General features: G+C 50.5%; 9 protein-coding genes across 9 annotated transcripts; 3 read left to right on the forward strand and 6 right to left on the reverse strand.

Annotated features, from left to right (window-relative positions):
- Nucleotides 1-1,480: 1,480 nt before the first annotated feature.
- Nucleotides 1,481-4,186, forward strand: N7506_010230 (uncharacterized protein; the record flags this gene model as incomplete). Its single annotated transcript, XM_056959523.1, has 1 exon — nucleotides 1,481-4,186. The coding sequence occupies one exon, from the start codon at nucleotides 1,481-1,483 to the stop codon at nucleotides 4,184-4,186; it is 2,706 nt and encodes a 901-aa protein (XP_056808913.1).
- A 1,131-nt stretch (nucleotides 4,187-5,317) lies between these two features.
- N7506_010231 (cytochrome P450) lies at nucleotides 5,318-8,428 on the reverse strand (the record flags this gene model as incomplete). The annotated part of the gene is made up of 12 exons (XM_056959524.1): nucleotides 5,318-5,355; nucleotides 5,482-5,909; nucleotides 6,161-6,331; nucleotides 6,451-6,643; nucleotides 6,706-6,750; nucleotides 6,813-6,987; nucleotides 7,058-7,174; nucleotides 7,234-7,408; nucleotides 7,482-7,659; nucleotides 7,722-7,902; nucleotides 7,964-8,200; nucleotides 8,279-8,428. The coding sequence occupies 12 exons, from the start codon at nucleotides 8,426-8,428 to the stop codon at nucleotides 5,318-5,320; spliced, it is 2,088 nt and encodes a 695-aa protein (XP_056808914.1).
- A 755-nt stretch (nucleotides 8,429-9,183) lies between these two features.
- N7506_010232 (putative C6 transcription factor (Leu3)) lies at nucleotides 9,184-11,646 on the reverse strand (the record flags this gene model as incomplete). Its single annotated transcript, XM_056959525.1, has 6 exons — nucleotides 9,184-9,497; nucleotides 9,550-10,077; nucleotides 10,134-10,402; nucleotides 10,453-10,890; nucleotides 10,952-11,391; nucleotides 11,461-11,646. The coding sequence occupies 6 exons, from the start codon at nucleotides 11,644-11,646 to the stop codon at nucleotides 9,184-9,186; spliced, it is 2,175 nt and encodes a 724-aa protein (XP_056808915.1).
- A 1,048-nt stretch (nucleotides 11,647-12,694) lies between these two features.
- On the forward strand, nucleotides 12,695-15,205 carry N7506_010233 (uncharacterized protein; the record flags this gene model as incomplete). Its single annotated transcript, XM_056959526.1, has 5 exons — nucleotides 12,695-13,193; nucleotides 13,244-14,857; nucleotides 14,914-14,955; nucleotides 15,012-15,074; nucleotides 15,135-15,205. 5 exons carry the CDS (start codon nucleotides 12,695-12,697, stop codon nucleotides 15,203-15,205), a joined length of 2,289 nt encoding a protein of 762 aa, XP_056808916.1.
- A 210-nt stretch (nucleotides 15,206-15,415) lies between these two features.
- Nucleotides 15,416-16,667, reverse strand: N7506_010234 (uncharacterized protein; the record flags this gene model as incomplete). Its single annotated transcript, XM_056959527.1, has 3 exons — nucleotides 15,416-15,967; nucleotides 16,019-16,451; nucleotides 16,504-16,667. The coding sequence occupies 3 exons, from the start codon at nucleotides 16,665-16,667 to the stop codon at nucleotides 15,416-15,418; spliced, it is 1,149 nt and encodes a 382-aa protein (XP_056808917.1).
- Nucleotides 16,668-18,303: 1,636 nt separating this feature from the next.
- Nucleotides 18,304-19,891, reverse strand: N7506_010235 (putative C2H2 finger domain protein; the record flags this gene model as incomplete). The annotated part of the gene is made up of 3 exons (XM_056959528.1): nucleotides 18,304-19,141; nucleotides 19,388-19,809; nucleotides 19,877-19,891. 3 exons carry the CDS (start codon nucleotides 19,889-19,891, stop codon nucleotides 18,304-18,306), a joined length of 1,275 nt encoding a protein of 424 aa, XP_056808918.1.
- Nucleotides 19,892-21,568: 1,677 nt separating this feature from the next.
- Nucleotides 21,569-22,642, forward strand: N7506_010236 (putative nicotinamide N-methyltransferase; the record flags this gene model as incomplete). The annotated part of the gene is made up of 3 exons (XM_056959529.1): nucleotides 21,569-21,711; nucleotides 21,807-22,036; nucleotides 22,107-22,642. The coding sequence occupies 3 exons, from the start codon at nucleotides 21,569-21,571 to the stop codon at nucleotides 22,640-22,642; spliced, it is 909 nt and encodes a 302-aa protein (XP_056808919.1).
- Nucleotides 22,643-22,765: 123 nt separating this feature from the next.
- Nucleotides 22,766-23,689, reverse strand: N7506_010237 (putative S-adenosylmethionine-dependent methyltransferase; the record flags this gene model as incomplete). The annotated part of the gene is made up of 1 exon (XM_056959530.1): nucleotides 22,766-23,689. One exon carries the CDS (start codon nucleotides 23,687-23,689, stop codon nucleotides 22,766-22,768), a length of 924 nt encoding a protein of 307 aa, XP_056808920.1.
- A 906-nt stretch (nucleotides 23,690-24,595) lies between these two features.
- Nucleotides 24,596-26,653, reverse strand: dspD (putative protein-tyrosine phosphatase; the record flags this gene model as incomplete). Its single annotated transcript, XM_056959531.1, has 1 exon — nucleotides 24,596-26,653. The coding sequence occupies one exon, from the start codon at nucleotides 26,651-26,653 to the stop codon at nucleotides 24,596-24,598; it is 2,058 nt and encodes a 685-aa protein (XP_056808921.1).
- Nucleotides 26,654-27,254: the final 601 nt, after the last annotated feature.

Here is a 27,254-nt window from a genome sequence, read left to right on the forward strand (position 1 = left end):
AACCAATAAGCAATACCATCTGAATGTATAGACTAAGTTCTAGTGAGATCAGTCACTTCAAGCTACGTCGCAAGCGTTGAATCAATGTACCTATTATCTCAATTTGAAATGTTTTATATGACTGTTTCCATGAAACGAGAAATTGACGTCATGTAGTCTGTTTCCAATGTCCTGTTTACTCTTCAAGTATCATCCATGGATAGCATCTTGTGTCACCTGGGAACCGGCGCATTGAACCAAATTTCGAGACCTCAGTCCTAACTGTAGTGGTATATAGGTGTATGTAAACCAGGAAAGTTATAGGCTTTTTCAGACCTGCGCTATCTGATGGACTGTACTCCGTATCTAGAAGCAGAACACCGCCTTGCCTCCAATTGAAATTAAATCCCTCGGTCATTTGGCGACCAAGTGCCTGAAGATTCGACATGTTCTTTGAGAACCTGGCTATTTCTACAAAGGGGTAGGCATAGATAAGACAAGAATGTGACTAGAGGCTGGCAATGTGCATCCATGAATCTACATCCCCTGGTACTAAAAATCCTAGAGGCACATTTGAATGGGTCTACCATAGAGTGAAAGTGCATGGAGTCCGAATGTAATTTCTGCTCTCGCCCTGAAGAGCCTCGAGTACATCTGAAGTAGTTTAAGATGACGCGCAGTTGGAAAGTTGCAGTCTTGCCCGGTGCTGGCGTGGTTATTTGAAACATGCATCAAGGGCTTGATACACCAAGCAAGGAGCTCGAGTATGAATGCCGGACTCTAATCATGTCTGGTAAGATTTGAAACACAAGGAAATCGAGATGACTCCACATGGCATTGGATATTGAGATCTCGCCGAGACAAAATCGATAAAGACATCGTAGAAGGCATAGGACAGTTCGAATTGGATATCTATGTTCGAACGTTGATACTATAGTAGTTCTCATTTATCAACTAACTAAATCGGGCACTAGTGGAGAGTAGTGACAAGGCAGTCAGGCAGCAAGGCACAACAGTTCTCGAGATGATCCTCATAACTGAAGTTCATGTACAACATATTTCATCTTTTTCCAATTGTCATTGTTTCATTCATTTTTTGTCCCGCACTAGATATTTGTTGTTGAAGTTGAAACGCAGGCGAGAAAGTGACCGAAGTTCCCAGCCACTCGCCAATATTGTCCACCTCCCCACCATTACGACTCACATCGCACAGAGAGACAGGTCGAGCCTTTGTCCGAACAGACGACAGCGAATCGTTGCTTGTCGCGGACTTGAATGCACTTCGGACGATCGCCACTCCCCCTGCATTGTACAGACTTTGCGTCTTTGGGATCCATCAACTCTGTACATCGGTCGCACTCTGGTCGCAGAGTGCCCACGCGCGATGCGACCCTTGCGACTTTTGAATGAGATAATCTAACCCGTGTTATGACACCGAGAGCTATCTGAACTATCGTTGAGTCTCTAACGCGACCGTGGATCTTTGCCCGCCGTTTCCGAGATGCCGGGCGTGGAAGCGATGGAGTCATCGGAGGATTCGCATGGACTCGAGCGGCCGCTCCTGAGGTCTCACAAGACACTTCCTCGGCGAGATGTAATCATTCCTAGCATCGAAATCATCCAACCGGTATCTCCGGATCAGAATGGGAAACTTGCTGCGAAACCGGCGCCTCCTTTGACACCCCCCGGTGCAGGCCAAGAAGCCGTTGACGAACGAACGCCCCAGAAGATGGCCTCTTCTGTCACAGATCTCTCAGCTACTGGAATGTTGACCCCTCGTCGTACCTCCAAGCCTCCGACCCCCGATGTGACGCCCCCTAGATCAAATAATTCGACCATGCGACCTACCTTGAACCGGTCGGTCCACCCGTCTTCATCGTCCCGGGCCGAATCGTTCCAAACGGCGTACGAGAGTATCTGCTCGGAGGAAGACGTGGAGACCCCGGGCCGCATGTCCCAAGCCGCAACGGAAACACCCAGACAAAGGAACCCGCGGTCAAAGCCACCTGCATCGAATCAACAATTTGCAGACACGGGACCGTCCCCGTCTTCCGCATCAAAACAACCCAGCGAAACTGATTACGAGACAGGATTTGAGTCATTTGATGGGGATTGGGCCGCAAACCAAATCGATGGGTCGCCAGCAACGTTGCCTGGAAAGCGAAAGTTCGTCCGGAACCACACCAAAGCAGATCGGCTACCAGCTGCAGACAGAGATGCTCTAGATATGAAGCGCTTGGATGCTTCTTTGATGCGGGAAAAAACGTTGCGGGACAGGGTCAATGGTGCACACGAAATCAGACAGAGTTCCTCGATCGAGCAATTTCGGGAGAATATTGGGTGGCCGTCATCACAAGGTCCAGCCAAGATCAATGAACCTGATGCCCGCCCCCTGTCAGTCATCTCTTCCACGTCGACTGTTGAGGCCATGATTATCGACACCCCCAAACGTGCACAGCGAAGTCTTCGGCATTCTGGAAAGAGAAGCTCTCTGCGATCTGCCAGCTCTCCCATCACCAAGTCAGAACGCACATCTTCTTCCTCTGTTCCGGAATCTCAACATAGTTTGATTCGCAAAGCCACTGGCACATTCCCTCGGACCCATCGCATTGCGTCGTCGGAGGTACCGTTCTCAGCCAAGACCAGCAGCAGTGCCATACAACCCAAAATAGAAACCATCAATGTTGTGGTCATACCCGAGAGGAGCTCGTCCCTCAAGTCAGGAGCCAACAGTTATGTCTCTTCCAAACCGGGCTCTCAGCGTTCGAGCCGTCGTCCGCCAACAACCTCGACCGGGCGCACCGAAATTACGAGACAAGGACCACGTCCCGTCTCTGAATCTGTCTCGATACAGTCTCGTGAGACTGATGACAGAAGTCGTTCAATGCAGCGACCATTCATACCTCCCCGAAGTTCCTCTCTTTCTGCGCCGACGAGCCGAAACAACTCTCGCGCAACTTCCCTGACGTCCAATAGTTTGCGCAGTCGACCTATGGACCGGCCTGTCATCCCACCTCGCAGCTCTTCACTTTCTGCACCAACAAGTCGCAACAATTCCCGTACAACTTCTTTGACCACCGACAGTCTGCGAAATCACAACTTAGCGATGGACAGTGAAATCCACAGACATCGTGAATATCAGCCGATATCCCCACCTCGCCAGAATGTGCTATCTTCGCTCGAGCTCCCCAGCCCACCCCAGGTGCCTCATATCCCGGGTCTTTTCGCCGACTCGGAGGATATGGATTTGTTACAACCCCCTGCGATGCCCTTCACGAGTAGCTCAATCCCATCGTCTTCCCCAGGACCGATTGAGATCCAAGAAGCTACGGCTGTAAGCTTGTTCGCTCACAATAACCATTCACTGTTACTTGTCGATCCGCGAGCTCAGGCCTTGAGACGCCCTCTCCAGGCTCTTGGCATTTCGCATGACAATGTGAATCCTCGTACGCCGGATAATTCCGCGCAAAGAGGAACCAGCTTCGTCGACTCCCCTTTGAAGAACCCTCGCCCCCCACCCGAGCCTCCCGTTAGAAAACCTCTTCCACCACTCCCTTTGCATGACGGAGGGCCTCCCGATGTCAATGATGAAAACAAGGGCCTCGCTCGGCGATGGAGCTCAGTGCGCCGCTCTTGGAGCGCTCGCCCTCGCTCGGATTCTTTCAACACCCTAACACGGTCCCTCTCAATGAAGTCGGCCAAGAATCGCACAACAGGGAAGCAAATCGATAGTCGACTCTATCCATTCTGGCGTCCTCGACCCTTCTGGGAAGACGTGTCTACTTCACCCGAGAAACAGCTCTCTCCAACGCACCAGCCTCCTTTTGGCCCCAATGAGCCCTTGGTAGTCAACAACACCCTCGGCTTACCTCAACGACGCATCGTCCTCGATGGGCCCCCATCTTTGGCGCGCCGTAGCCCAGACTTGAGGCGTTTCCTCAATGGAATGACCAGCAACGCCAGCTTGGTCGACCAAGGCAATTTCCGAACAGGCTCCCCACTGCATCCAGCTCGTTTCCAAGCTCTATCTCGCTGGGGCCTTCGACTTCAGCCAGTATCCTGGCATAAAATGCGCAATCGCGTGCGACGTATGCGCCAGCGACGCGATGAGCGGAAGCGTGCTGTTCGCCGCGAGGCTTTGAAACAGAGCATTGGAGCTCCCATATATGTAGGTTCCAGCGCTACGGTCGCAATGGCCGCGAGATAATAAGCGGGTTGGCTGTTCTATTTCTACTCTTACGACTTTCTATTTCGATTGGTCCTGTTTCACACACTTCAAGCATTTGCCCGATGATTTTACGATGCAACTGGGGGTCATTGACCTGAAACTTATCTGACGCCCCGACATGATCTTTTGATTGATATGAACCCTATGATGATTATGACATAAACCATGACCCACGATCTCCATGATGTTGACGCCAGTTTTTTACTCTGTTTTTTTGAACTGCTTTGCCTGTTGTTTAATGTACTAGTACCGGCTTTTTGTGATCTCTTCCAGCACACGCATTGACTTCTTTTCAGCCTATCATCCAGTCCAGGCCCGAATCAGGGTTCGTATACCAACTCTCCCTTGCTTTCACGTTGTGTGACATAGACAGTCTCCGTAAGAATTTGCTCCACTACAAAGTAAGAATGGTAATGCGCCTACTTTCATCTCGTGTTGGTACTCCAACAAGGGGAAGGCTGGGCTCAAGAACGAGCTACTAGGCCATACTTGACTCCGAGCAGATTGATGCCTGGTAAGATTCTGCTTTCTCATTTTTAAGAAACCCGACAATCTCTATACGACCTACCAACGCAAGTCTCGGAACTTGCTGGGAAGTTGACATTGCATTCCTCTATTCTTGAACATGGATTCAAAAGCCAAATGCGAAAATCTTAACTGTATCTAACACGCGATCTTTAACTTCCAGTGCTATGGAAAATAGGGATATCCAGCGTCACGGCAAAGCTCAAAAAATTCCCTCGCGAGGGATACACTCAACGAAAGCCCTGGAGCTCGAATTGCAACAGAAAACACCCCTGGACCGAGGTGGTCACTATTATGCGAGATGACTATTTTATCAAATACGAGTGTAGATTTATGGAAACCTTAAAGCATAGATGGGACAGACCTCACTACAGCGATCATCCTAGCGCCTCTCCAGGGCTGTTTGTGATCCTTGCTCGCAATCCCGAGGTCCTTTTCAAGTAGAGAGCTTCAGCATGAAATATCCAGAGTGCCCTTGGCAGAGGAAGTCAGGTTGTGTCTTATATTTCAGTCTTCCGTACTGATCATTGCATGATTGTCTATCGACACGTGCATAGTCGTTTGTTCCCGAGGTCGTGGTGAGTGCTAATCATCAGATGAACTAAACCCCACGAGAGTAACATCTATATGTCATTATCAACGTCAATTTCTTCCTCCCCAATAAACACTCTCATTCCCTCTCCCACTCTTTCCACGCCCACGTATACTCGATCGACCCCGAATAGCCATGGATCCATACTCAGTCTCACGATCAACACGTTGTCTCAACCGCTCGGCGGATTCCACTTGCTGGCTCACAGATGATTCTGATGTGTTTTCTTGTGCTGAATGCGCTGCATGTCTCTGTTGACTAATCTTGAGCATGGCTTCCCAGGTGGGCGGATCGAGAAAGGGCTGAGGTGTCATGGAAAATGCGACCTCAAAGCGTTTAGACTGCGGGGTGTCGTCATATTCATCATTTGGACTTGAAGTCTGGTCGTTCCCATTGTTCAACTTTTTTTGACGAGTGGCCTCTTCGTGGGAGCTCTTCATGCATGTTTCTGCAGGCTTCGCGCTGGGGTTGAGCACTTTGAGCACTTTGTGTTTGTGTATTGAGCGTGGCGGCAGAATCAGACGTTTGGATGAGTCCATCCGAGCCTTCGGAGCTTGGGAGGCTGTTTCAGGCATTGTTTCTAGACTTTTTATGGTATGGAGTGTTGAGGGTAAACCAACGTCATCAAAGCCGAAGAGTCAATCGACTGATCTTATCGGCGGTTATCGGGTACCAGGCACCAAGGCAGAAACATCTTGTAACTATGTCATGCTCATAAAATTGCTAAATGTCTGACCATCTCCAAAAACGCCGAATGAGGTGAATGTTTCGGCCGAGACGTGCCTCGACTCGCATTCAGTCTCGCACAAAATACCACCCAATACCTTTGAACTTACTCGCGTTGGCGGAACGCAATCTTCAGCCCAAAGTTAGGAACATAAAACTCCTCGAATGAAAGTGATCCAGCCAAGGGCCCAGAGGATGAATCAGGCAGGAGTATGTCATAGCGAGTCAAGATATGCGCAAGAGCTAACTTCATCAGTGCACTAGCCATCCATCGCCCAGGACTACAAACAAGAGTTCATGTCAGCCGATAGGATCCGGGCAGTTGGATTTGAAACCAAGAAGGGGGAGAAAAAGAAATGGACCCAGATTGATCTGTCCATTGGAAATCAATATCACTTACCAGGCATGCGCCCCCATCCCAAACACCAGGTAGTCAGGACTCAGATCAACTAGTCGGGAATTCTTGTCACCGGCCGCGGCACGCTTCACGAATCGAAAGCCGTCGAAAGTCTCGGGGTCCTCATAGTATGCGCCGGATTTCTGAATGACCTCGCTGGGAACAGCGACGTGGGAGCCTTTCTTGAGTGTGATACCTGTTGTTTCCATGCTCGTCAGTCCACAAGACTGAAAGTTAAACTGTGCGCGTAGGACAAACCGTTGGATAGCTTGATGTCAGAGATGCAAACCCTGTGAGCAGAGACTATGAAAAGATTGATGTATCAGCCATGCATGATCCTTCAGATGGTAACCGGATAGACCCACGTGCTGCGGGTGGATGTAGTCGCTGGCATTCTTTCAAGAAGCTGTCCATCAGGTCCATAGCCTTGCAAGCCGGAAGTGTCGGTCCTAGCTTGAGAATAGTATCATTGATCTCCTGACGAAGAGGTGCAATGTACTCCGGTCGTCGCGCTAGCTCAGCGAGAGCCCCGTACAAACCCTTTCGGTCTCAGTCAGCATAATGCAGGGGGCAGAGGGAGGGGGGGTGGCATATGCGTCTGTCAACGTACATAGGATGTCGTGTAGATGAAGGCAAACTGTAAAAGCAACATTTCGCCTATCACCTCTGAGTACATCCATCGTCTCTTGACAACGGAGCTCTCATACAACCAGCGGAAGATTTCAATCTAGAAAGCGCCCTGTTAATTTCATTCATCGGAATAATGTAGAAATCAGACAAACATACCGGATTACCTGAGCGATCAAGACCCGACTCGCTTATGGCTTCATTTCCGATGTTGATCTCCGCAAGGTATTCCGCCGCACGTGCATCGAAATGCTTCATCAGAACTTTGCGTGATGCCAGCATGTTCCATTTGGTCCCGAGACTGACGCAATGACTAATAAACCCACCAAGATATCTAGTTTGATGCAGTCAGAATCAAGAGAAGAGCAGCAAATAGCCCTAAGTCACGCATGAGAAGCAGCACTCACCGTTTCAAATAATCTGGGATAAGGAACTGTGCCCGAGCGGTCACAATCATCCCAAGGATATGCTCCTTTACCGCATTGAGGTACTCCTGATTCTGAGCGAGCCGTGCACCGACGAGAGAATGACTGCCGCTGCATGCAACGATCGAGTATGCCAAGTCAAAAAGGCCTGTGCTGCACTCTGGTGTAGAAAATGAACCAAATTAGGGCAAATCCAGATGTAATCCTCAAAGCCAAACTTACCACCATCTTTGAACTCTAAAAGCTTCAACCGAGAAAGGATTGTCTCGTTGATGGATGGAATGTATCGGTCAAGGTTCTTGTACACTGTGCCACGGATGAGGCCCGGCGTGGTTTTGGCGACCTTCGGCCACCCCGCTTCGGTGGGGAAGTAACCTGGCATAACGTGGGATATCTGTAGCAGCTGTGGGAATATGATGAGCATAAGACACGATCCATCCTCGATTCACAGAAGAAACCCTTACTTGATCAATCCAAGGCTCAGGAGACACGAGATTGCCTCGTATATTCCTCAATTCTTCGATCAGCTCTGTGGAGCACAAGACGACCTGTCCAAAGCGAAACGTGCGCGGAATCTCGAACAAGCCATCCTTGAATCGAGTGTATCCTTTCTTGATGAGACGAGGCCCATCCACAACGAATTGGTAGTGCTGGCGTAGGATCGCAAAGGATGATTTGTGTCCGGGGAATGGAATACGGTCCTGTCAGAGGAATTGGCATGTCAGTCTTCCAAGTGCGCCAATCGGTCTGCCTGCCCAGAGAAAAGTGCAGATACTCACATTGGCCAGAGTACTGGAGGTGAAGATCAAAGCACTAATGACCGTGAGACAAAAACCGAAGAGGAATAGGAATAGAAATGGAAGTAGGGGGATTTCTCGACCCTGGGAGAATGCTCTCTCGGGTGATTGAAACTTGTAAAGCATGGTCATACTGCTCCAAACGTCGAAGCTAAAGTGTAGAGTGTTGTAACTGTCAGAGTCGTGTGTTGTGGGTGACAGAGAGGTGTGTTGGACAATGGGGACTAAAGCAACCCCCGGGGGCCGGGACAATTAGGGCTAGCGGAGAAACTCTGGCGGCGACAGCGAAATGAAAAAAGATTTCACGCATAATATGGGGCACTATAATTTGGCATTTCAATACCCAGTTTGGCCGAGCAGAGTAAGTCTGCAGGTTATCTCACCGGATGTGATTTGTGTTGCAGATTGTACTCATTTCTCCACATCCATACGGAGCCCTGGAGTACCAACAGAGCTCGACCAAAACTTTTCGATTCGACCAGGTACTTTTTGATACCACTGTTAATTTAGCGCATTGTATCCAGCCTCGGTTAACCCAGAGTATTCTCACACTCATGGGTTCCCTATAAAAACCCGAGAAGATTTAGCTATAAGCTTCGGCACAATTTGGTTTCCTCGCAAGCCTGCGACAGCCAGCTTGGACTATGTATATGCATGATGCAATGAGCAGCTTCATGAGCTTTGCAAAGGAATGAGATCGGATAAATGCAGTCTCACATTTCTTGGGGTAAAAAGATAAACACATCAGACTCATGGAATATTAACAGACATCAAGATAAGGACGAAAAACAACTCCGAGGAGGTATCAGCGATCGAATGTGGTATAATGATACAAACACGCAAGCCACGCCTGAAAACGCCTAGAAAAAAACAGGTCGACATTGGTTTTATGCGATGCCCTGGGACTCCATTCCACCCACAGTGGAGTATGAATATGGCAAGTCTACCAGGCCATCGAGCAACCAATTAAGCGGATCAAAGACCTCGTAATTGGGCTCCATGAACCCACTTGGTAATCCATTAACCTGATTAGAAGGTGGTTGGATCCCAAGGCTCGCCTGCGATAGCATGGGTGCTGGGGCAAGGCTCGGATCATTCCCGGAAATACCAGGCGTAGTTGTAGATGTGGGTATGGGGCCAACAGAGGAAGTGGCCGAAGAATCGGCGGCAGAGTCTGGGTTTGTCGGATTTTTCAAGTACGCTAGAGAACAAATTAGACATCATGTACCCATTAAGCTGTGAGGAAAATATACCTTCGATGTTGCGACCCTTGGTCCGGGCGTCCTCACGCCATCGCCACACAGAGTCGAAAAGAAGAGACATACTCATCCGGCAACGCACTTTGAGGCGCAGAGAGTCGTCAAGATCGGTACTATTGTTGGACCGATGTGTTGCTCCTCCCAGTCTCCACATCTGAGCCAAGACTTCCGCAAGTCGTTCGGGAAGATCATTGCTGGAAGCTGAGACCCCGCGAATGGCCCAGATTGTTCGGTTGAACAAATGTTTGGTGTAGTCCATATCGATATGAGAGGAGAAGAAGCTCTTGCAAAGCTTCAGGAGAGTGCATCCAGCGGCAACCATCATTTGGTAGACATAGTAGGGCGTGTACGATAATACTGGACCAACATCGGTCTCGAGGTTGAGGACATTTTCGAGGAACGAGGTCGTCGCGACATATAGGGATAAAACACGTTCACGGTAATTCTTCGTGGTTGGCTCATCAAAGAATGCCGAAAGATGCAAATGGAGATTTGCAGCACGGAGGAATAATTCGGTGATACCTGGTTCGGTTAGCCTGAGCCTGTAACCTTGTAATTCTTAGGGCTGGCGGACTTACTGTCACTCTGTGGCTTGAGTTTTTCCTCCAACTCGTCGAAGTCTCGCGACAGAAAAGAGATCATTGAAGATCGTTCATGATCGCTGGTGAGACCAACGGGATCACGTCGATTTGTGTAGAGCGCCCTGGTAATCTTGTCGCAGAATTTCTCAATCTCCAGCCTGATCCTCAGGTCTTCTGGCAGCTTGAAGTTAGGGTCTAGCGCATCGCTCGATGACAGCGTCCAGTCGTAGAGCGTGGAGGAGGGCTGTCCATAACCGGTAGATACTCTGCAATTGAGTGTGAGAAGACGCCGGAAATTGATTGGGACTTGACATACCTTTGAGCAACGATGTTGCAAATAGCCCACGTGCGCACCTTGTCTCTCAACTCTTCCTCAATAAGTTCTACCCGGAACTTGCTGAAGTCTTGTGTATGGGAGGGCCGATGCAGGCCTAGCTGCATTGCAACCTGTACCATCATACCACAAAGCATGAAAGTTGGGTCTGTGGAGGTGCTGCTTGTCGGGAATGGCCAGGAGCATAGTAAGGCGAGCGCTTTCACAACATGGTAGCTTTGAGGGATGTCTGCTAGAGTGCTCCACACCAGTCGACTGACCGGGCCAGCGAGCGAATTCAATAGGGCTGAATCGCCTTGGTAGCGTCGCGCACCAACGCTAATAATTGTCCAGAAGAGGAGATTAGAAGCATTGTAATAGTCTTCCGGGGATAGCTTCGGGTCCAAAAATGGTAGGAAAGGGTGGTAGTAGGTGAAGAACCTGGTGAAAAGGTTAGATAGACCGATCAACGGCATTCCGCATTGACAAATTGAGCACTTACAGATTGAAAAGCTCCCCAACCTTCTCGGGAACGACCATCACGTCTTCGATGCGCTTGACTTGTCCGCCGTTTCGCATGAAATTGGAGCTATCAAAGCCCGAGCGCAAGTCGAGTAGGGACGCAACGGCTTCTTGTGATCCCATATACTGATCTGCGGACATGGCCGACGGAGTTTGATATACAGCAGGACTGACCTGACACGACTCTTGTTTAGGGGTCAGTTGTCCCGCCGTGAGTTGCTGCTGCTGTTGCTGAGACATGCCCGGTACAGGCTGGCCGGTAGCAATCTGCTTCCTGAGCTCCAAAATCTCCCTCTCCATCTCCGCATTGCGGCTGCGCTTCCCAACCCGTTTGAAGTTGGATTCGATTTTGCAATCGAGTCTGAGTCGACGGCATCGTGAGCAATCGGCCCAGGGGTCTTGAATGACGTCGCATCGAAGCTATCGCATTCACAAATCAGCTCAAAATCCCGGATACGCAAATCACAATCACAGATCGCTGCAACCTACTTTCTGTTGTCGACACTCGTTGCAAGCGCGCTTCACGGGTTGGCGTCTTTTCTCTTCCCGTGCCTCTTGGTCGTCCATATCGTCAATACTGCCGGGTGAACTGTCGATCCCCGCCATGGTCACATTTCGTTTGCGCCCATGCACGCCGTCGGCAAGTGACATGGGTACCTGATTTAGACCCGCCATTACGGGACTGGTGCCAGCAGAAGCATTATCAAAATTCACAATCGGTTCTAGAGTTTGGGCCTGGCCCTCCCCGATGCCGCTCGATCGTCCGAGAGAAGCCAGGCTGAATGCTGTGCGATCACAATGCCGAGGGTGGTCGATAGAAGTATTCGTCAGGCACGAACAAAATTATACGTCGTCTTTCGATATGCCACTACTAAAAACTGAATTCAACTTTTGCGTATCCGGTGAGCAACGAAAACGGTTTCCCGCCTAGTCACCGCCTCACGTGAGCGATGACATACCTGTCACGTGACCTAAACAGATGTTTCAGGTTGGACAATTATCTCCCAGGCAGTCCTCAGAGCTGTGAATATCAATTGAAAATCTTAGAATATAGATTGTGTTAGATATTATGCTTAACTTCGCCGGTACGAGAGACCTCGGGAGGTGAAAGTGATGCACATAGCATGATGCTCGGGGGATGTTTGTTGATAACAGCCCTATCTCCGAGGCTAGTGACCCTCGGGTTACGGAGGACTGCCACTACCCCGTACAGTCCACCTGGGCAGTGTAACCTTGAAAAAGGAACTTCTCGTGATAATTAATCTAACTCTCATACCAGGGCGCATGTATGTCACTGGAAGAGCCAGTCGATTATAATTTCTAGATTAAACCGACAAAGGAACAATGTAGTACACGCATAGCCATGAGATCATCGCCCGTTGGGCCAAACGGGAGCCGCAAGGCAGTGTTGTTGCGCCCGGCTTCGCCTTGCGCTCTGCCAATAAGAACGCTATTGACATTTGTCTCAGGGTCAATCGATACGAACTACTGGGTCATGCAGAAGCTCTGTACTCCGAGGCTTAGCAGTTTTGAGTTTAGACCAGGGCAACGTGAGATGATGATTTGTTCCTGTTCGGCAGTCCGGGGCGATGAAGAATCCGGGTTGACGCTGTTGGCTTTGGCTTTGATGTCAGATTCCATGGGTCTGACCTGACTCCGGTATAAAGGGTTCCTTCTCCGCTTGACTCACTCTATCATTCAACCACTACTCTTTTAATTCACGATGGGTGTTTCAACAGACAAGTCAGATCCTTCTCAAACGCACCGTGCCAAAGACAGCCAGTCGTCGATTGAGCGACCACCTTCTTATTCCGCCGACCAGGTCGAGCAGCCGCCGTTGGAGCTCAAATTGAATCTCACCTCTCCCCCGCCCTCCAAGGCAACCGTCACCCGCGACCAGTGTGTGGCTCATCTCAAATTTCTAGCTGTACTCGCAGACTTGCGAGATAGTATCGCGAGTGATGATGGTCTTTTCGGAATCTTTGATTCGGAAGCGGACAGGTTCCCCGAGTCGCTGAACGAAGCCCGGGCTCGTATTCGTGAGAAGCGCTGGGCTGTGTACGTGGCACGCGCTGTTCATCGGTACACCACCTGGTGGACTATTGGTCTCCCGCGATCACGACAGATGGCCACGATTACGGACGTGGAATCTGCGAAATATGAAGACATCGTTAAATGTGATACTTTGGTCGCATGGAGCCCAGAGAATCTTCCGCCACTAGGTAGGTCTCCATGTTCTGCGCATTCATTGTGTTATTCTAACAAGCTACAGATATTCTTATGGTTTGGCATTCCCACTTTTTGAACCCTCGGAACTTCCTTGAAGATTGTATCCGGTATGGCAAAATGAGCACCTGGAAAACTGGGTTCCCATGGGAAGCCATCGATCGGTGCATCAACAATCAGACAATGGAGTACATGGTCTCCGAAGAGGCACAGCAACTCTTTGAAACGAAATTAAAGTTCAAGTGGAACAACCTTGACGACAAGCCGTCCAAAGAGGTCGAGTGTTCATACTGCAAAAGGGTGAATGCTGTGCCATGGACAGAAGCTCATTTCGGTGATTCAGTCGAAAACGCCTTTAGATTCGGAAATGGCTATGCCGACAACTCCTTCGAGGTGAAATGCACCCGCTGTGAGCACATCATTGATCATGGTCGACTCAAGGTGGCCAAATTCCGAAAAGACCTCCAAGCAACTTTGGATCAGAGGTTGCCAATGCCAGGGTCATTCACCAATCTCTCTGGAGTGCCTGAGGGTCCATGCAATAGAGCCGCTGAGCTGAGGTCCAGATTCTTGCTATTTCCCACTCGCTTCGTTGAGGCATCTGGAACCGATTTGAAGAGTTATACTGATGGACGCGTGGAATGGTGTCAGAATGTCAATCAACTCCGGGAGAGAATCGAGATCAAAATTCGTGACCGAGCAGTCCTTATGCGCTCCATTGGTGGAAGTGCCAAGACGCTTAAGCCAGCAGAGAAGACTCACATCAGACGAATGATGTCGCGATACTGGGACAACCTGGATCCATTCGCTCTAGATCTTGTGGGTGCAGTGATCAGACAAGGAACTTTCGTGGAAAAGATGGATCAAATCGACTGGCTGCATTCACCTGCAGTCTTCGACACCATGGACCGACTCATCAAGAAGTACGAAGTTTTCTTCCAGATCATGGTCAGCAATCCGAAAAACATGGCCGTGCCTACTCTGGACGTTGACCTAGCCTGGCACACCCACCAACTCAGTCCGTCCAGATACTACAACCATAGCACCTCCATGCTCGGACCAAACAGTGTTAGAGTCTTCATCGACCACGACGACAAAGTCGACGAAGACAAACTCTCCGAAGGCTTCGCCTGGACAAGCAAGATGTACCGCCGAGCCACCGACGGCGGCGTTTACAGCGAATGCACCTGCTGGTACTGCGAAGCAACCCGCACACCAGACCTCTACGATCGCCTGATCACCGTCGGCTCAGCCTCTCGAGCCCGCGACGCTGCAGACCAGTTACACGACCGACCAGATATCTCCTCCGACCCAAACAAAAACCCTCACATCTCCGCACACAACGCCGTCCGGCCTACGAACCTGTACGCCCCGACGACGCGCGCCAGCACAGTCAATTTCCTGCGCTTGAAGAGCAACCATCAAAAGGCTGCCCGGCGTGCTGAGAAGCGTCGTGCTCGCTCGGGCTCAAAGTCCAGCGATCGAGCCCCTGCTACTGATCCTTACTATATGCCATATGCTTATGGATACCCGATTATGGTCCCGTACTATGCTCCATATATGGCGGACCCTTGCATTAACTCCGATGTGTACGCGTGTAACCCTGGCTGCATGAATGTTACCGCGGGTGCCGCTGGAAACTGCTGTGCGGGAACATGTGGTAAGTTCTTCCCTCCGAGGTTCTAGAAGTATTACACGATTTTAACTTTGGAATAGGTGGTGGCGTGGCCGCGGGTAGCTGTGGAGGAGGTGGATGTGGTAAGTCATTTTGGTATCTTCATCTCTTGTTCTCTGTGCTAATATTTTCAAAATAGGCGGATCAGGTGGTTGCGGTGGAAGTGGTGGCTGTGGTGGAGGTGGAGGTGGTGGAGGATGTGGTAAGTTACCAACCTGTTCGATCACCACATTCAAAGATGTCTGCTGACTGTTTTAATTAGGCGGCGGCGGCGGCGGTTGTGGAGGAGGTGGAGGAGGCTGCGGCGGAGGCGGCGGAGGCGGCGGATCTTAAGGAGCCCACAGTTGCTATGCTACTATTTTATACCCTTTGTCTGCTTTAGCTCCACTTAGCCTGCTTGGTTACTCTACATTGCTTCTTAGCTTCCAACGAATCGACAGTTCCCGTTCTCATTGCTTATTTTATAAAGATACATAGAGGACAAGTTCCCATGTGGGTATCTGGGCAGACAAACAGCACATAGCAAATCCAAAGTAAATAATCTTATACACCGCACAAAAAGTTCAAAAGCCCAGCTGAATTTGATATCCAACTGTCCTGGGCCAGGTCATCCAAATCCACCAGTTTCCCTTCAAGAGCCGATATCCACTGATCTCGACCAACAGCATGCCATAAGGAACAATTATTTGGCATGGGAAATTGCAATTCTTCGGCACTGAACAGGGAGCTGCCACCCACATCTAGATTTCCCCCAGAACCCAAGCCAGTCAACTTTCCACAGACCTTGTACAAAGCAAGATCAAACCGTTTGACTTCTTCAATGCATACCCAGACATAGGTGAAAACATCGACTTCTCGATAACGTTCAAGAATATTGGGATAATGAAACATACCTAGCTTCCGACAACTCCGCACCAAGCCCATGAGTAGCTCGAGTCTGTTGGGCGCAAGACTGAAGCGTAAATCCAAGTCGAGCGTACCGCCACTTGCATGCATTATTGAAAATATGATATGCAGGAGGATAGCTTGGTAAGTTGGTATTGGCCACTTGCAATCACTACACGCCTCCTCTACCTCCGAAGCATCCCATTTGTGCTATTTCGGTTAGTTCAGAACTCAAGCATGAAGCGTGGGAAACCCACTAACCTTTTGTTGTCGAATAGCCAAGTCGAGGTTATTATGAAGGTCCACTGCAGCCTTTCGCACTGTCTCTTCCCCACTAGTCCACATCCCCAGGACTACCATTGATTGAATAAGAAGAGGTGCTTCGCGACTAGCTTCAAACGATCCTCTGTGGATGAATGGCCATCTGGCATGGAACTTCTCGAAGTAAAGCGAAATATAGTGGTCTCTTTTTTCAGAGACCAGAGTGGGATCAAGTGGTGCACTAGCTTCTTTCTCTTCATCTCTATGATCTTTGAAACTGCACTCGATCCCGCGGCGTAGACATTCACTGCATGGTTGATCTCCTTGGCAACGTGATTTTGTAGCTCGGCAGCTTTCACACGCTCGCCGGGCTCGTGTGGATGGCTTTTTTATTCCATGATGCTGCCAGACATGGCGCCGTAAAGTATCGCTTCTGTTTGTTAGAATATTTTGAAGAAGTTTAGGATTCAATGAATTCTAAATACCTGCGTGCGAACTCACGGTCACAATTCGAGCATGGAAATATTTGTTGCTGGGAGTGTCTTATCTGGTGGCGACGTAGATGCTCTTTGCGCTGATAACTGGCGGTGCAACCGGAATAACTGCATTTGAACATAGCTGTGATATTGGTATCTGAATTAGATGGCATGTTGTGAATTGCTTCCAAATGCTTTGTAGAGACGGCGTACGGAGTAGAAGATGAAGCAGTGGCGGAAGGATTGTACTGCGGTATCCCACCGGCCGCCCACTCCCGAGCTTATCAATGCTTCAACTCTCGCCATTGCAGAATGAGTCTGAATGACCATACGGACTCCGACACCGAACAAGACATGTACTGGTGGATGTCTCTCAGTGAGAGTCCTGGCTTCTGCTAGTATTCCCAGCTGCATATTCCAGAGCCATGGAACCATTGGAGTAGCCCACCACCTACTAGTGAGATGATTTACATAGAATACTGCTGCCCAGGTGGTATATAACAAGCCATGTAACTTGTTACAATTTCAACTAGTTGCCAAGCTTGATAGGGTGACTCTGGCTACCAGTTCAATGATGGAAATGAGTTTCATCTAGGTGGATATTGTCTTAGTCTTTGTTATGCGAGCAGCCGTACGACGGTGGGTCGCCTCAGGACAAGTCCACGCCTCAACACCTCAATTCCCGGAGGAGAATCACACAGAGCTCTCTTTCAGAAGCAGCAAATTTAACACAGGCCTCCAGGCCTCTCGGAGAGCGGTTCATCGAAGCTTGTCTCGCACTTGATTCACGGCTCGAAGCATGAGCGAATCTGGGCAAAGTCTATCATTGTTAACAAAGGCGAGCATTTTCCAGCTCTTTTTACTAAGTCACTGGTATACATATATCTGACTCAATGGGCTTCAAAGATTCGGAAATATTATCCCGATATGAACAGGGCCCATTGAGCTTCTCCTTAATCACCGATGACGAAACCGATGGAGAACGAGATGGATCTTCAAGTGGGCCCTCCCCCGCATACAAAGGCCACAAAAACAAGTTGAATGTGGACCTCGGAAGACGGTGAATGGTCTGGAGCTTGGAAGCGGAAAAGATGTGCGATGATTTATCATTTGTTGAGGTTTTCGCGCTGAATGTGCCTGAATTTCCAAGGTTGAGATATCCGACGCTGCGCGTGCTACATTAGTTCTATGTAAGCTTGCTAGAGGGTAATACGTATGTCGAATCTAGTGAGTTTGATTGAGAGGTTTGATTTCATGATATATTCATTGTATGCCCCGTCCAAGGGTCAAGTACACAGGGTGAGACCATAGGCGGGAGGTGAAGAGGAAGAAAGGAGACGGATAAAGAATGGACGAGATACACATGGGGAATTTGTGGGTTTGGTATATATGTGCGAACAGAAAACAAGACAGAAACAAACGAGAGCCATGGACGAGTCCGATGGAATGATGGATATGCGCCGGCCATACAGAGTAGGCCATTTATGGGGGTTTCCTGAAATAAAAAAAAGAAGAGACGAGGCAAAAAAACAAAAAAAAAAAAAAAAAAAAAACACTAAGCGGGCCAAGGAGACATGATACATGGGATCTCGAAAGGTAATAAAAGGTCCCGAGAAGTAGGAAACACACCGGAGATAGAGTTGAATCCTACTCTATCCGTTGGAGTGCCATAAACATGTAAACAAGAAGGTTCAAGAATTCGCTCAGGCTCGTACATGAGGTCGTGAAGAGGGGAGTCGTTCGGCAGAGGCCGCTGCGACCCAGGGACTGGCTCGGAGGGAGAGGCAAAAGAATTCACGCGTGGGAGATTTACTCTTCCATGCGACCAAAGACACCGTCGTCATCGTCATCTGCCGGTGCTGAGCGGTTACCAAAGTCCACATCAGCGTTGCGGCGTTGACGGGATTGCTGCTCCTCCTTTCCACTGGTTCGCACTTCACGCTCATCCGAAACCTTGTAGGAAAGCGACGGGTTGAACGATCGGGGAGAGAAGATGTTGGCCTCGGAATCTCGACGAGCAGCTTCCATGGTGGGGCGTGAGTGAGAGGAGTGGGGGCTCTGGTTGCTCGGGTGGCTGCTGGAGTCGAGATAGCGCGCGGGCAGTGGGGGCACGGGTGGTACGTCGGGGGTCATGGACACGGGACCTGTGCGGGGAGTGCCGAAATTGCAAAGACCGATGGCCGCGGCAAGATCCGCCTCGTCGTCCTCGTGTAAACGGGCGTCCGCGGTCGAGGGACGAGTATCGATGCTGGAGTTGCGGAAGTGAGAGAAGGTAGGGGAGTGCAGGGGAGCGCTCTCGTTGTACGAGCTGGAGGGGATCGACTGGTATGAGCGAGAGAAGCCGGATGCATTGCTGACACTGGGCCGCTTGGCCCATTGTGCGGGCATGCCGGACATCTCAAAGTCGTCATCCTCCTCTTCGTCCATCGGGGGTGGCGTGGTCTCGGCGGAACTCAGGCCATCTCGCAGTTCTGACAGGGCACCAGGTGATCCGGATGATAATTCCGATTCCAACTCGGCGGACTCGTCGGGAGGGTCGTCGTGGTTCATGGTGACCAGAACGGAGGCGGCTTCCAGCAGTTGAACCTGCTGGTGCTTGGAAATGAGAAGTTTCGAAGTCACAGCCCATGCTGGATCATGTTCCCACCTAATACCACGAAAAAGAAAACACGTCAATCAAGGGCTCCGATAAAACAAGAAAATACGAAGGATGTGGGTGGAGTGGGGGCAATAGCGAAAGGGGGTTTGAATGACCACGAGGGCGACCTGCACAGAGCCGACATGGTGCATAACTCCCGAACAAGATGACAGACGACCGGGCGGTAGGGGGAATACACACATATGCTTAGACAAGCAGCTGCCATGCTTATACCCTTTCCCGCAGCGATCGCACCGTATAGCCGCCGCAGCTCGCTTTCCATCGGCCTTGAGCTGAGCACCCTCGCTGGCACGGCGGTTCCGGTTCTTGACTTTGCCGTCGGAGTGATCCGAACCCGGAGAACCCTTGCGAGCCACCGGTGATTCCTGGCTGGGGCTATTGATGCTGCGAGAGAGGTATGAGCTGAAGCCCGAGGCACTTCCGACGGAGGCCGATTCGGGTCCCTTGCGGCCACCCAGGTTCCGGCGGTGCGCACCCATAGGGAGCGAGGTCGATTCTCCGCCCTCCATTGAAGCGGCCACGGCGGCAGCGGCGTGGGCGGCGGTTGTGGTCACACTTTTGCGGCGAGTTACACGGTGATTGGAATTCGAGGCACCTAGCGAGATGGAGTGCGCGTGCCGCTGGCTGGGATTGAGGGGACGCGACATGGACAATTCCTGTAAATGGCCCCAGGGGCCAGACCGTTAGCTGAAAGATCGGAATTCGTTCACGGTAAACACGTACTCTGAACGAGGCCATGGTGGGATGAGTGACTTCCAAGTCAATTCCAAGCCCACTCGTCAATGTAATGATGTATGTGGACGTTCCGTCAAGAGGATGGAAATGAAGATAAGTTTAGCAACGAGAGCGAGAAAGTGAGAGAGTGAGAGAGAGGGAGGGATAAAAAAAAAAAGGTTAGGAAAAAAAGAAAGAAAGGTAGGGGAAAAAAGAGGAGAAAGAAGGAGAAAGAGTCAGGGCCGGCATGAGCCAAAATCGCTCAGCTTTGCGGGGGCCTTTCCCTTTGAGCATGCGGGGGGGAGAGGATCACCGGTCACACCTTCGGTATTTTATTAATCTACGCTTGACTATACTCTTCTCTCTTGCTCTCTCTCTCTCTATAGTAAACAGTACTCCCCCTGTTTTATTGTGCAGGGCCGAGGGGTACCTATGAATCACTCTAGGGATATTATCGTGTATCGATATCAGTGGATCCACTCCGAAGTCGCGACTTCCAAGATTATAAGGCTATGTCGAATTGCGAATTGCGAATCTTTGTGTGTGTGGAATTGACCTCTTTTTCCCAGTTAGTCGCCCATTTCTCTGGAATGGCGTTCCGCACAATAAGGGCACAAAGGGTTGGTTCAACAGGGCGGTGCCATGGATCCTCCTCTGTACTTTTTCTAACCCTCTTCAATTTTGGAATCTCAACGTTACAACAAGAATGGAGTTTATTCAGAAAGAACACCTTTACTTTTCTTCAAGGAAATTGTACTGAATTAGGAAAAAAAAAAAAAAAAAAAAGACGAGCGTGAGAGTTGCCTGTCGATCAGAACAGGGTCACAAGATAGTGGGAAGTACCAATCAGGTCACTCCACCATGACGAGTGTGTATCAACGATAGGCGGAGACGGGGCAAAATAACTTGGATGGGGGAGTTTGGGTACTATGCCAGTACAAAGGCCCATCACTTGCAGCGCATAGAACGGTCTAGTCGGGCATCGGGTGGGCCGGATGATGTCACTCCGATAGTCAGGTGATGGGGTTGACTAAGACCCAAAATCATCGAATTGCTGGATATAATTTCCTGGATAAGACCGTATTCTGTCGTAGACGGAGTATAGAGCGCTATACGGGGATATTATCTTTTTATCTTGTCTTTTGTGGCTGAGCCTTGTTACATAATTACATCCCATATCCCATTCCAAAACCTCCAATTGCCACACATTCCCAGTGCTCAGCCGAGACTGCGCACGAGCACCGGGATTATTTTTGGTCGCTTTGTCCCCTGATGACTGGTTTGGCCCGTTCCTGGCCCGACATTCCTCCCAACTGCGGCTGACATTAGCTTCCGTTCTTCTTTGGCATTCCTGAAGAATTTCAATGTTTCACTCTACTTCGTAGAACGTGTTTACTCCTTTATATCCTGTGTTGGGAGGAGTTTATAAAAAGAACAAATCACCAATTCCATGTCCAACCGATGACGTGGTCGGACCTCCAGGGCTGAAAAAGATGGGGTTACTTAATCTACCCGAGATCAACAAACAGTGCAAACGATAAGAAATTATTCCGCGATGCGACCATCACGGCTCAATTGCATACACCAACCTCGATACCCGGGGTTTTCCATTGTAGTTCATTGACACCGTTGGTCAAGGGGAACATCAAAAAGAAAGGGATTCAACAAAAGAAGAGGCCAAAAAAGAGAGAGAAAAAAAACATGCTCCATTCTCGCCTCCGACCCCTCCCCCGCCGCAATGCGGTCCCAAGCGCCCCGAGCGCCCCAACGCCAGAATTCGAGAACGAAGACCTCGAACTCGACGAGTCCCCAGAGGATCTCTTCAGCGCTTTCATTGCCCACTTGTTTCCCGACGATGCGCCCCCCTTCCACGGCGACCCGGGCCAGCATCTCCTCTACAGCTCCCCCGCTATGGAGACCTGAATATCATGGTTCCCAGCTACCCCGGCTCGGGCAATCCCTCTGAGGAGACTGTCGCCCCACAGCCAAAGGGAGACGAATCCATAAACCAGGTTGATGCGGGGCGCAAGCTCTTCGCGCACTTCCTGTGGAGTGCTGGAATGGTAGTTGCGGAGGGTGTTGAGATGGCCGATGAGCCGGGCCCAGAAGGCACCGAGGCAAGGGACATCTGGGCGGTTGAAGGGGAAAGTGTATTGGAGTTGGGTGCTGGTATGTGTTCCGTGATACGGATTCGGGTTCGATTTCACCCCGCCAGTTGGCATCTTACTGACACATCTAGGCGCCGCTCTACCATCCGTTGTCTGTGCGCTGGCTAAAGCATCTAAAGTTGTCATAACGGATCATCCGTCTTCGCCTGCGTTCTGTGGTGCAATCGCTCACAATATCGAGCACAATCTTTCCCGTACTCCGGCCAAGGGGAATATTTCGATGCAGCCGCATGAATGGGGTGTTTTGGACGATGCTTTCTCCACACAACATAAGGGTACCTTTTCTCGAATCATCGCCGCGGATTGCTTCTGGATGCGGTCTCAGCATGAGAACATTGCGCGCACAATGCAATGGTTCCTTTCTCCTGGTGGAAAGGTGTGGGTTGTTGCTGGGTTCCATACGGGCCGGGCCACTGTAGCCGGGTTCTTCAACACGGCCCTTGACAATGGATTTGTCATTGAGCGGATCTTTGAAAGGGATCTCGTCGGCAAACTCGAAGATGGCAGCGAGATCCGCAGAGATTGGGTTCCATCCCGCGAGGGAGAGGGAGTAGAGAACAAGACGAGATGGTGTGTCGTTGCTGTACTCAAGAGGAAGGAAGAGTAACCCTCATACGACTTGCCATGACTTGCATTTACGATATCCTGCATATGACATGCGACATGAACAAAATAGAAAATAGAATAGACGGGCTGGAATATCCAAAACAATAGAACCTCTTATATACATTCAGGAATCACCCACCCGCTGGAAACACACCGTACACACACCCTGCCCTTCATGCCCTCCAAACCTGAAGACCGGATACTCAACTCGACCCCAAACCTTCAATCGATCCCCACTCGTCCGATCCCCCGTAAACCAATGCACCAGCTCCTCCTCCGTCCAATTGCACGTAGTAACAATCAAGAACCCACCGCGCTTAACAAGCCGCCGCGCAACATCAGGGTACCGCTCACAAACCCGACTCGTCTTCGCATCATCAGCCAGCGAAACAGCATCAAACGTCCCCTTATCAAGAACAGCATCAAAGCCACCATCCCCATAAGGAAACCAAGACAAGCTCTCATCCGGCACTGTCTCCGCAACCCCAGTCTCCGAAAGCCCAGCCTTCGACCCAAGGATATCCCACTCCTCAAACTGAATCGGAGTCTCGGAGTCAGCTTCATTCTCAGGCTGAGCCTGCTCCTCATCCCCTTCCCCATCTTCTTCTTCATCTTCATCTTCATCATCGGAATCACTATGATAAGCCGAATGCCCCTTCACACGCTGCAACTCGCGCGCCAGCTCAACACTCTGTCTCGAGTAATCAACACCAACAAGACGACCCCTGTACCCGCCCTTCTTCCTCAGCAGAGCAAGCATACTTCCATTCCCAGTTCCCAGATCCAAAACACTAGCGCTACTCTTGTTTTGTGCAAGAGGGAATGAGCCGTGCGTCAGGAATCGCAGTACTTTCTGCGGGGCGTTGTGCTCGGAGAACCATGATGTGCCAGGGTCATCTTCGTCGTTTACATCTGCGTCTGAGTCTGGGTCTTCGGTGGGTTTTTCGTGGGAGATGTGTGCGAGAGTGCGCGCGTAGTATGTTTCCCAGCTGGGGGCTGTTAGTATGCTTATTTTGGGTGTTGGTTGGTTGTTGGGGATTGGGGACATGGAGGGGTAGTGGTGCGGGGTTTCGGGGGGATTGGTGATGGGGGAGGGTTGGAAGGGGAGAGTTACTAGTCTTTTGTGCCTAGCTCGCTGGGCGAGAGGTATGCAGGGTGAGATTCTGCCATTGGGAATTGTGGTTGTTGCTGGAAGCGCGGGGGAAAATTTGGAGTGGGATGTGTTTTTTTGCTTATCGGTTGCTATCTCCATGTCGATATCGCTTTCGGGGTTGAAGTGGGGACCAAGGCTTAATTAGGTGGTCAATTGTTTACGATTCTATAATTCGGGCTACAATTTGATTCGGTGCAAAGAAGATTTGAAAATTGAAATGATCTCTATTGTGAGAGTGCGCAAAGGGGGTATTATCATGCCTCTTCCACCCATAAGTCAAGCGTGCCAGGCCGTGGACCCGCAGCCAAAATAATGAATGCATAATGAACACAGGAATGCCAAAGCAAAGGCCTTTTCTGAGCAAGATGGAGATAGGAGGAGAAAAGGAGAGGGGGAAAAAGAAAAAGACGAAAAAAGCGAGAGTTCGTTTGGACAGGACCAAACGATGCAGAGGATGAAACCTCGATAGTAATACAGAGCCGGGCCAGACAAGAGCGAGAGCGTTGGTTTTGATCTTCAATCCGTAGATAGATGAATCGAATGATGGCCGTAGACAAGGAAAAGAGTCAAGGAAAAGTAAAAAAATGCAGTGTATGCAAGAGGGAAAACGATGAGCGACAGCAAAGCCCGCTTTGGTCATGAAAATCATCAAGCCAATCATCAGACGATGATTGGAAGAAATTAAGAGAATAGAAGACTGCCCTGCCAATGGCTCGGGAGTAAGCATATGATCTTCAAATCAGGAAGACATGAGAGAGATGTCGGGTCGTGGAATCATTTCGGGTCTGGTCTGAGCGACGGTCACAAGAACTCGTCGATGGATCTCATGAACAGGGGCTCACCAACAGAGGGCGGGGACCGAGGGTCTGCTGGTTCGGCAGCAAACCGTTGGGCCGGAGGTGGAGAGAGCGCCGCAGAGCGGTCGATCCGGTGGAAGGTCGGGGGCGCCAGAGGCGCTGGGGAGAAGAACTCGTTTGTCCGGGGTGAGAAGAGACCACCTGCATCAGGTGTGTCACGGACAAAGACGTGGGTCTGAACGAGGGGGTCGCAGCTGCTGACGCTACGAGGAATGCCTCGCGACCGGCCTGGGACCGGTTCGACGGATTGGAATTTTTGTCGGAATGGGAGGGGGCGTGGGGAAAGACTCCGCTTGGGGGAGTAGGATTTGAACTTGGTGTAGCTGCTGTCGCTGGTGGTTGGACGCATAGAGGTTCGCTCTGGAATCGAAAGACAACTCATGGAGGGTGCTTGGTTGAGGCCGCGTTTGCTAGATTCACGAGTTGGGGGTCGCTCAGCGTTGGCAACCTGAGGCTCTGAGCATCGGCGGCCGGTTTGCACGAACCACTCCTGGGGAGGAGGTTTGGCGGTGGATCCGCGGAGAAGTTTTGAGCGGAAGTCCGTGAGCTGGTAGATGAGGCTCATGTTAGGGCCGACCCACTGGCTACGACCCTTGACTGCTTCATACATCGAGTTGAAGTCGAGATGTCTGTGTTTGTACAGACCGTAGGCGATAACCAGGGAGGCCGAGCGACTGGCACCGAGTTGACAATGCACAAGTACCTTCTTTCCATCGGCGATGCGGTCATCAATGAGCTCACATAGCGGGAGCAGATCATCCAGAATTTCCGAGTTGTGATCCCAAGCCACATGAAGATATTCCGGTGTTGAGTCTGCGGGGGTGGAAACCGTGGGGGTGCCAGATTCGGAGTCCGAGGGCTGGAACTCCCAAGCAGACTTGAATGACATCTCAGAGATTGCAGTCTGGGGATCACCACGGGAAAAGCGTTTCGAGGCCATGGAGCTGTTTCGCCATGTGCTCATCACCGTATCGTTCTTCTCATCCTTGGTAGCACTGAAAGGGTTTGCTACTTCTTTGGCGACGTTAATTACCACATCAAACTTGGCGGCTTCTTCTGCCGTCGGTTCTAAGTAGAGATAGACTCCAGAGTCGTGAATGCGAATGGGGCCATCGGGATACCCGCGCTCCTTCTTTTTGGTCGACTCGCGCGAGTCAAGGCGGTCATCTTCTTCGGCTAGACCGTCGAGAACACGATACGAGAATCCGGGTGCATTGTCGTTGGTTGATGTGTTGAGAGAGGTTGATACTTCGGGCGAGATCCCAGATAGACGGCGGCTGCCATGATGCGACATCGGTCGTGGGAGTTGCATGCCTCCCTTTGGCGCAAACGAGGGCGATGTGATGGAAGCAAGAGCAGGGGATGACTCTGCATGTCGCAAAGAGGGAGTTGGCGGCACGGCATCATCGGCGAAGGACTTGTTGAATGTGGGGGTTTGGATGGTGAGATTGGCGGGGCGTCGCCTGGAAGTCTTGGGAGGAATCGCAATTGGAGACGCTGGGGCATCAAAGTGGTGTTTTGATGTCGTTTCCAGGACCGACGCGGTGGCTATGGGAGGGCGCGATTGTGAAGGTGGCGGCATTCGCAAGGACAGGTTCTTGAGGTTACGCGCCCGTCGATTGGGCGAGTCGGGACGCGTGTTATGAGACAATGGCAAGTCGGGAGCAGGTGGGCATGCGAACTCCTGGCGATTTGGCATGAACTTTGGGTAAGAGACAGACATGGCTGAGGGGGATTCCGGAGAGGAACTCGGGGAGATATCACCCCCACCGGGCGAATCAAAGGGCGAGCTGGTGGTAGTCGGGGAGGACTCGGTTGAGGCCGAGGTCATGGATGAAACACTCTCGCGATGTGGGGAAGGAAGAGCTCGTGTGTTGACAGGGACATGGGTTGGATATTGGAAGTGAATGGGATCGTCTTTGTATGGCAAGGGACCCCCAAAGACGGACATGAAAGACGGGAATGAGTCCGGGAAGGACGGCGGACTGGTTTGTACTGGCATTGTAAAGAGCAGTGACTAAAGTGGCATTCGGACAGCACTTGCTACCTGCGCAAATGATCTGGGTCCCGTTAGCCTAAATCTAGGGGAATAAGACGCAAGGACTAGTACTAACGATCCGAAGGAAATGATCCGTATGCAAGAGTAGTAGGCGATGGGCACATACCAGATCAAGGCTGATATGGCACGAACAAGGGAAAGTATTGAAAGGGAAAGTCGAGACACCAGAGTGTGAGGTGCAAAAGGTAGGGAATCAATGAAATCACAAAGGTTCCTCCGGGGAACGAGGATATGAAGAAAGGAAGACAAAGCCCTAGAAAGAGTCAATACAAGCGCCTAAGGAAAAAGGAAAAGCGCTGGACCCTTAGCTGTTTTAGCTGTTTTAGTTGTTTTAGCTGTTTTGCGAGATCTCCGATTTCCTCCACCTGGTAACTTACCGTGTTTTTTTCCTTTTTTTTACGGCAAAGTGAAACCAATCACAATGGTCGCTCTAATTTTAGCTGAGAATGTGCGGCGTCAAACGCACGCAGGTGAGAGGCTCGTCAGTGTGCCTCACCCACCTTAGTGTATTTGTGTTTTGTGTTTTGCATATAACCACTTTAAA

The sequence above is a fragment of the Penicillium brevicompactum genome (assembly GCF_028827555.1).
Source record: "Penicillium brevicompactum strain IBT 35665 chromosome Unknown utg000006l_segment0_segment0, whole genome shotgun sequence".
NCBI classification, from domain to species: Eukaryota; Fungi; Ascomycota; class Eurotiomycetes; order Eurotiales; family Aspergillaceae; genus Penicillium; species Penicillium brevicompactum.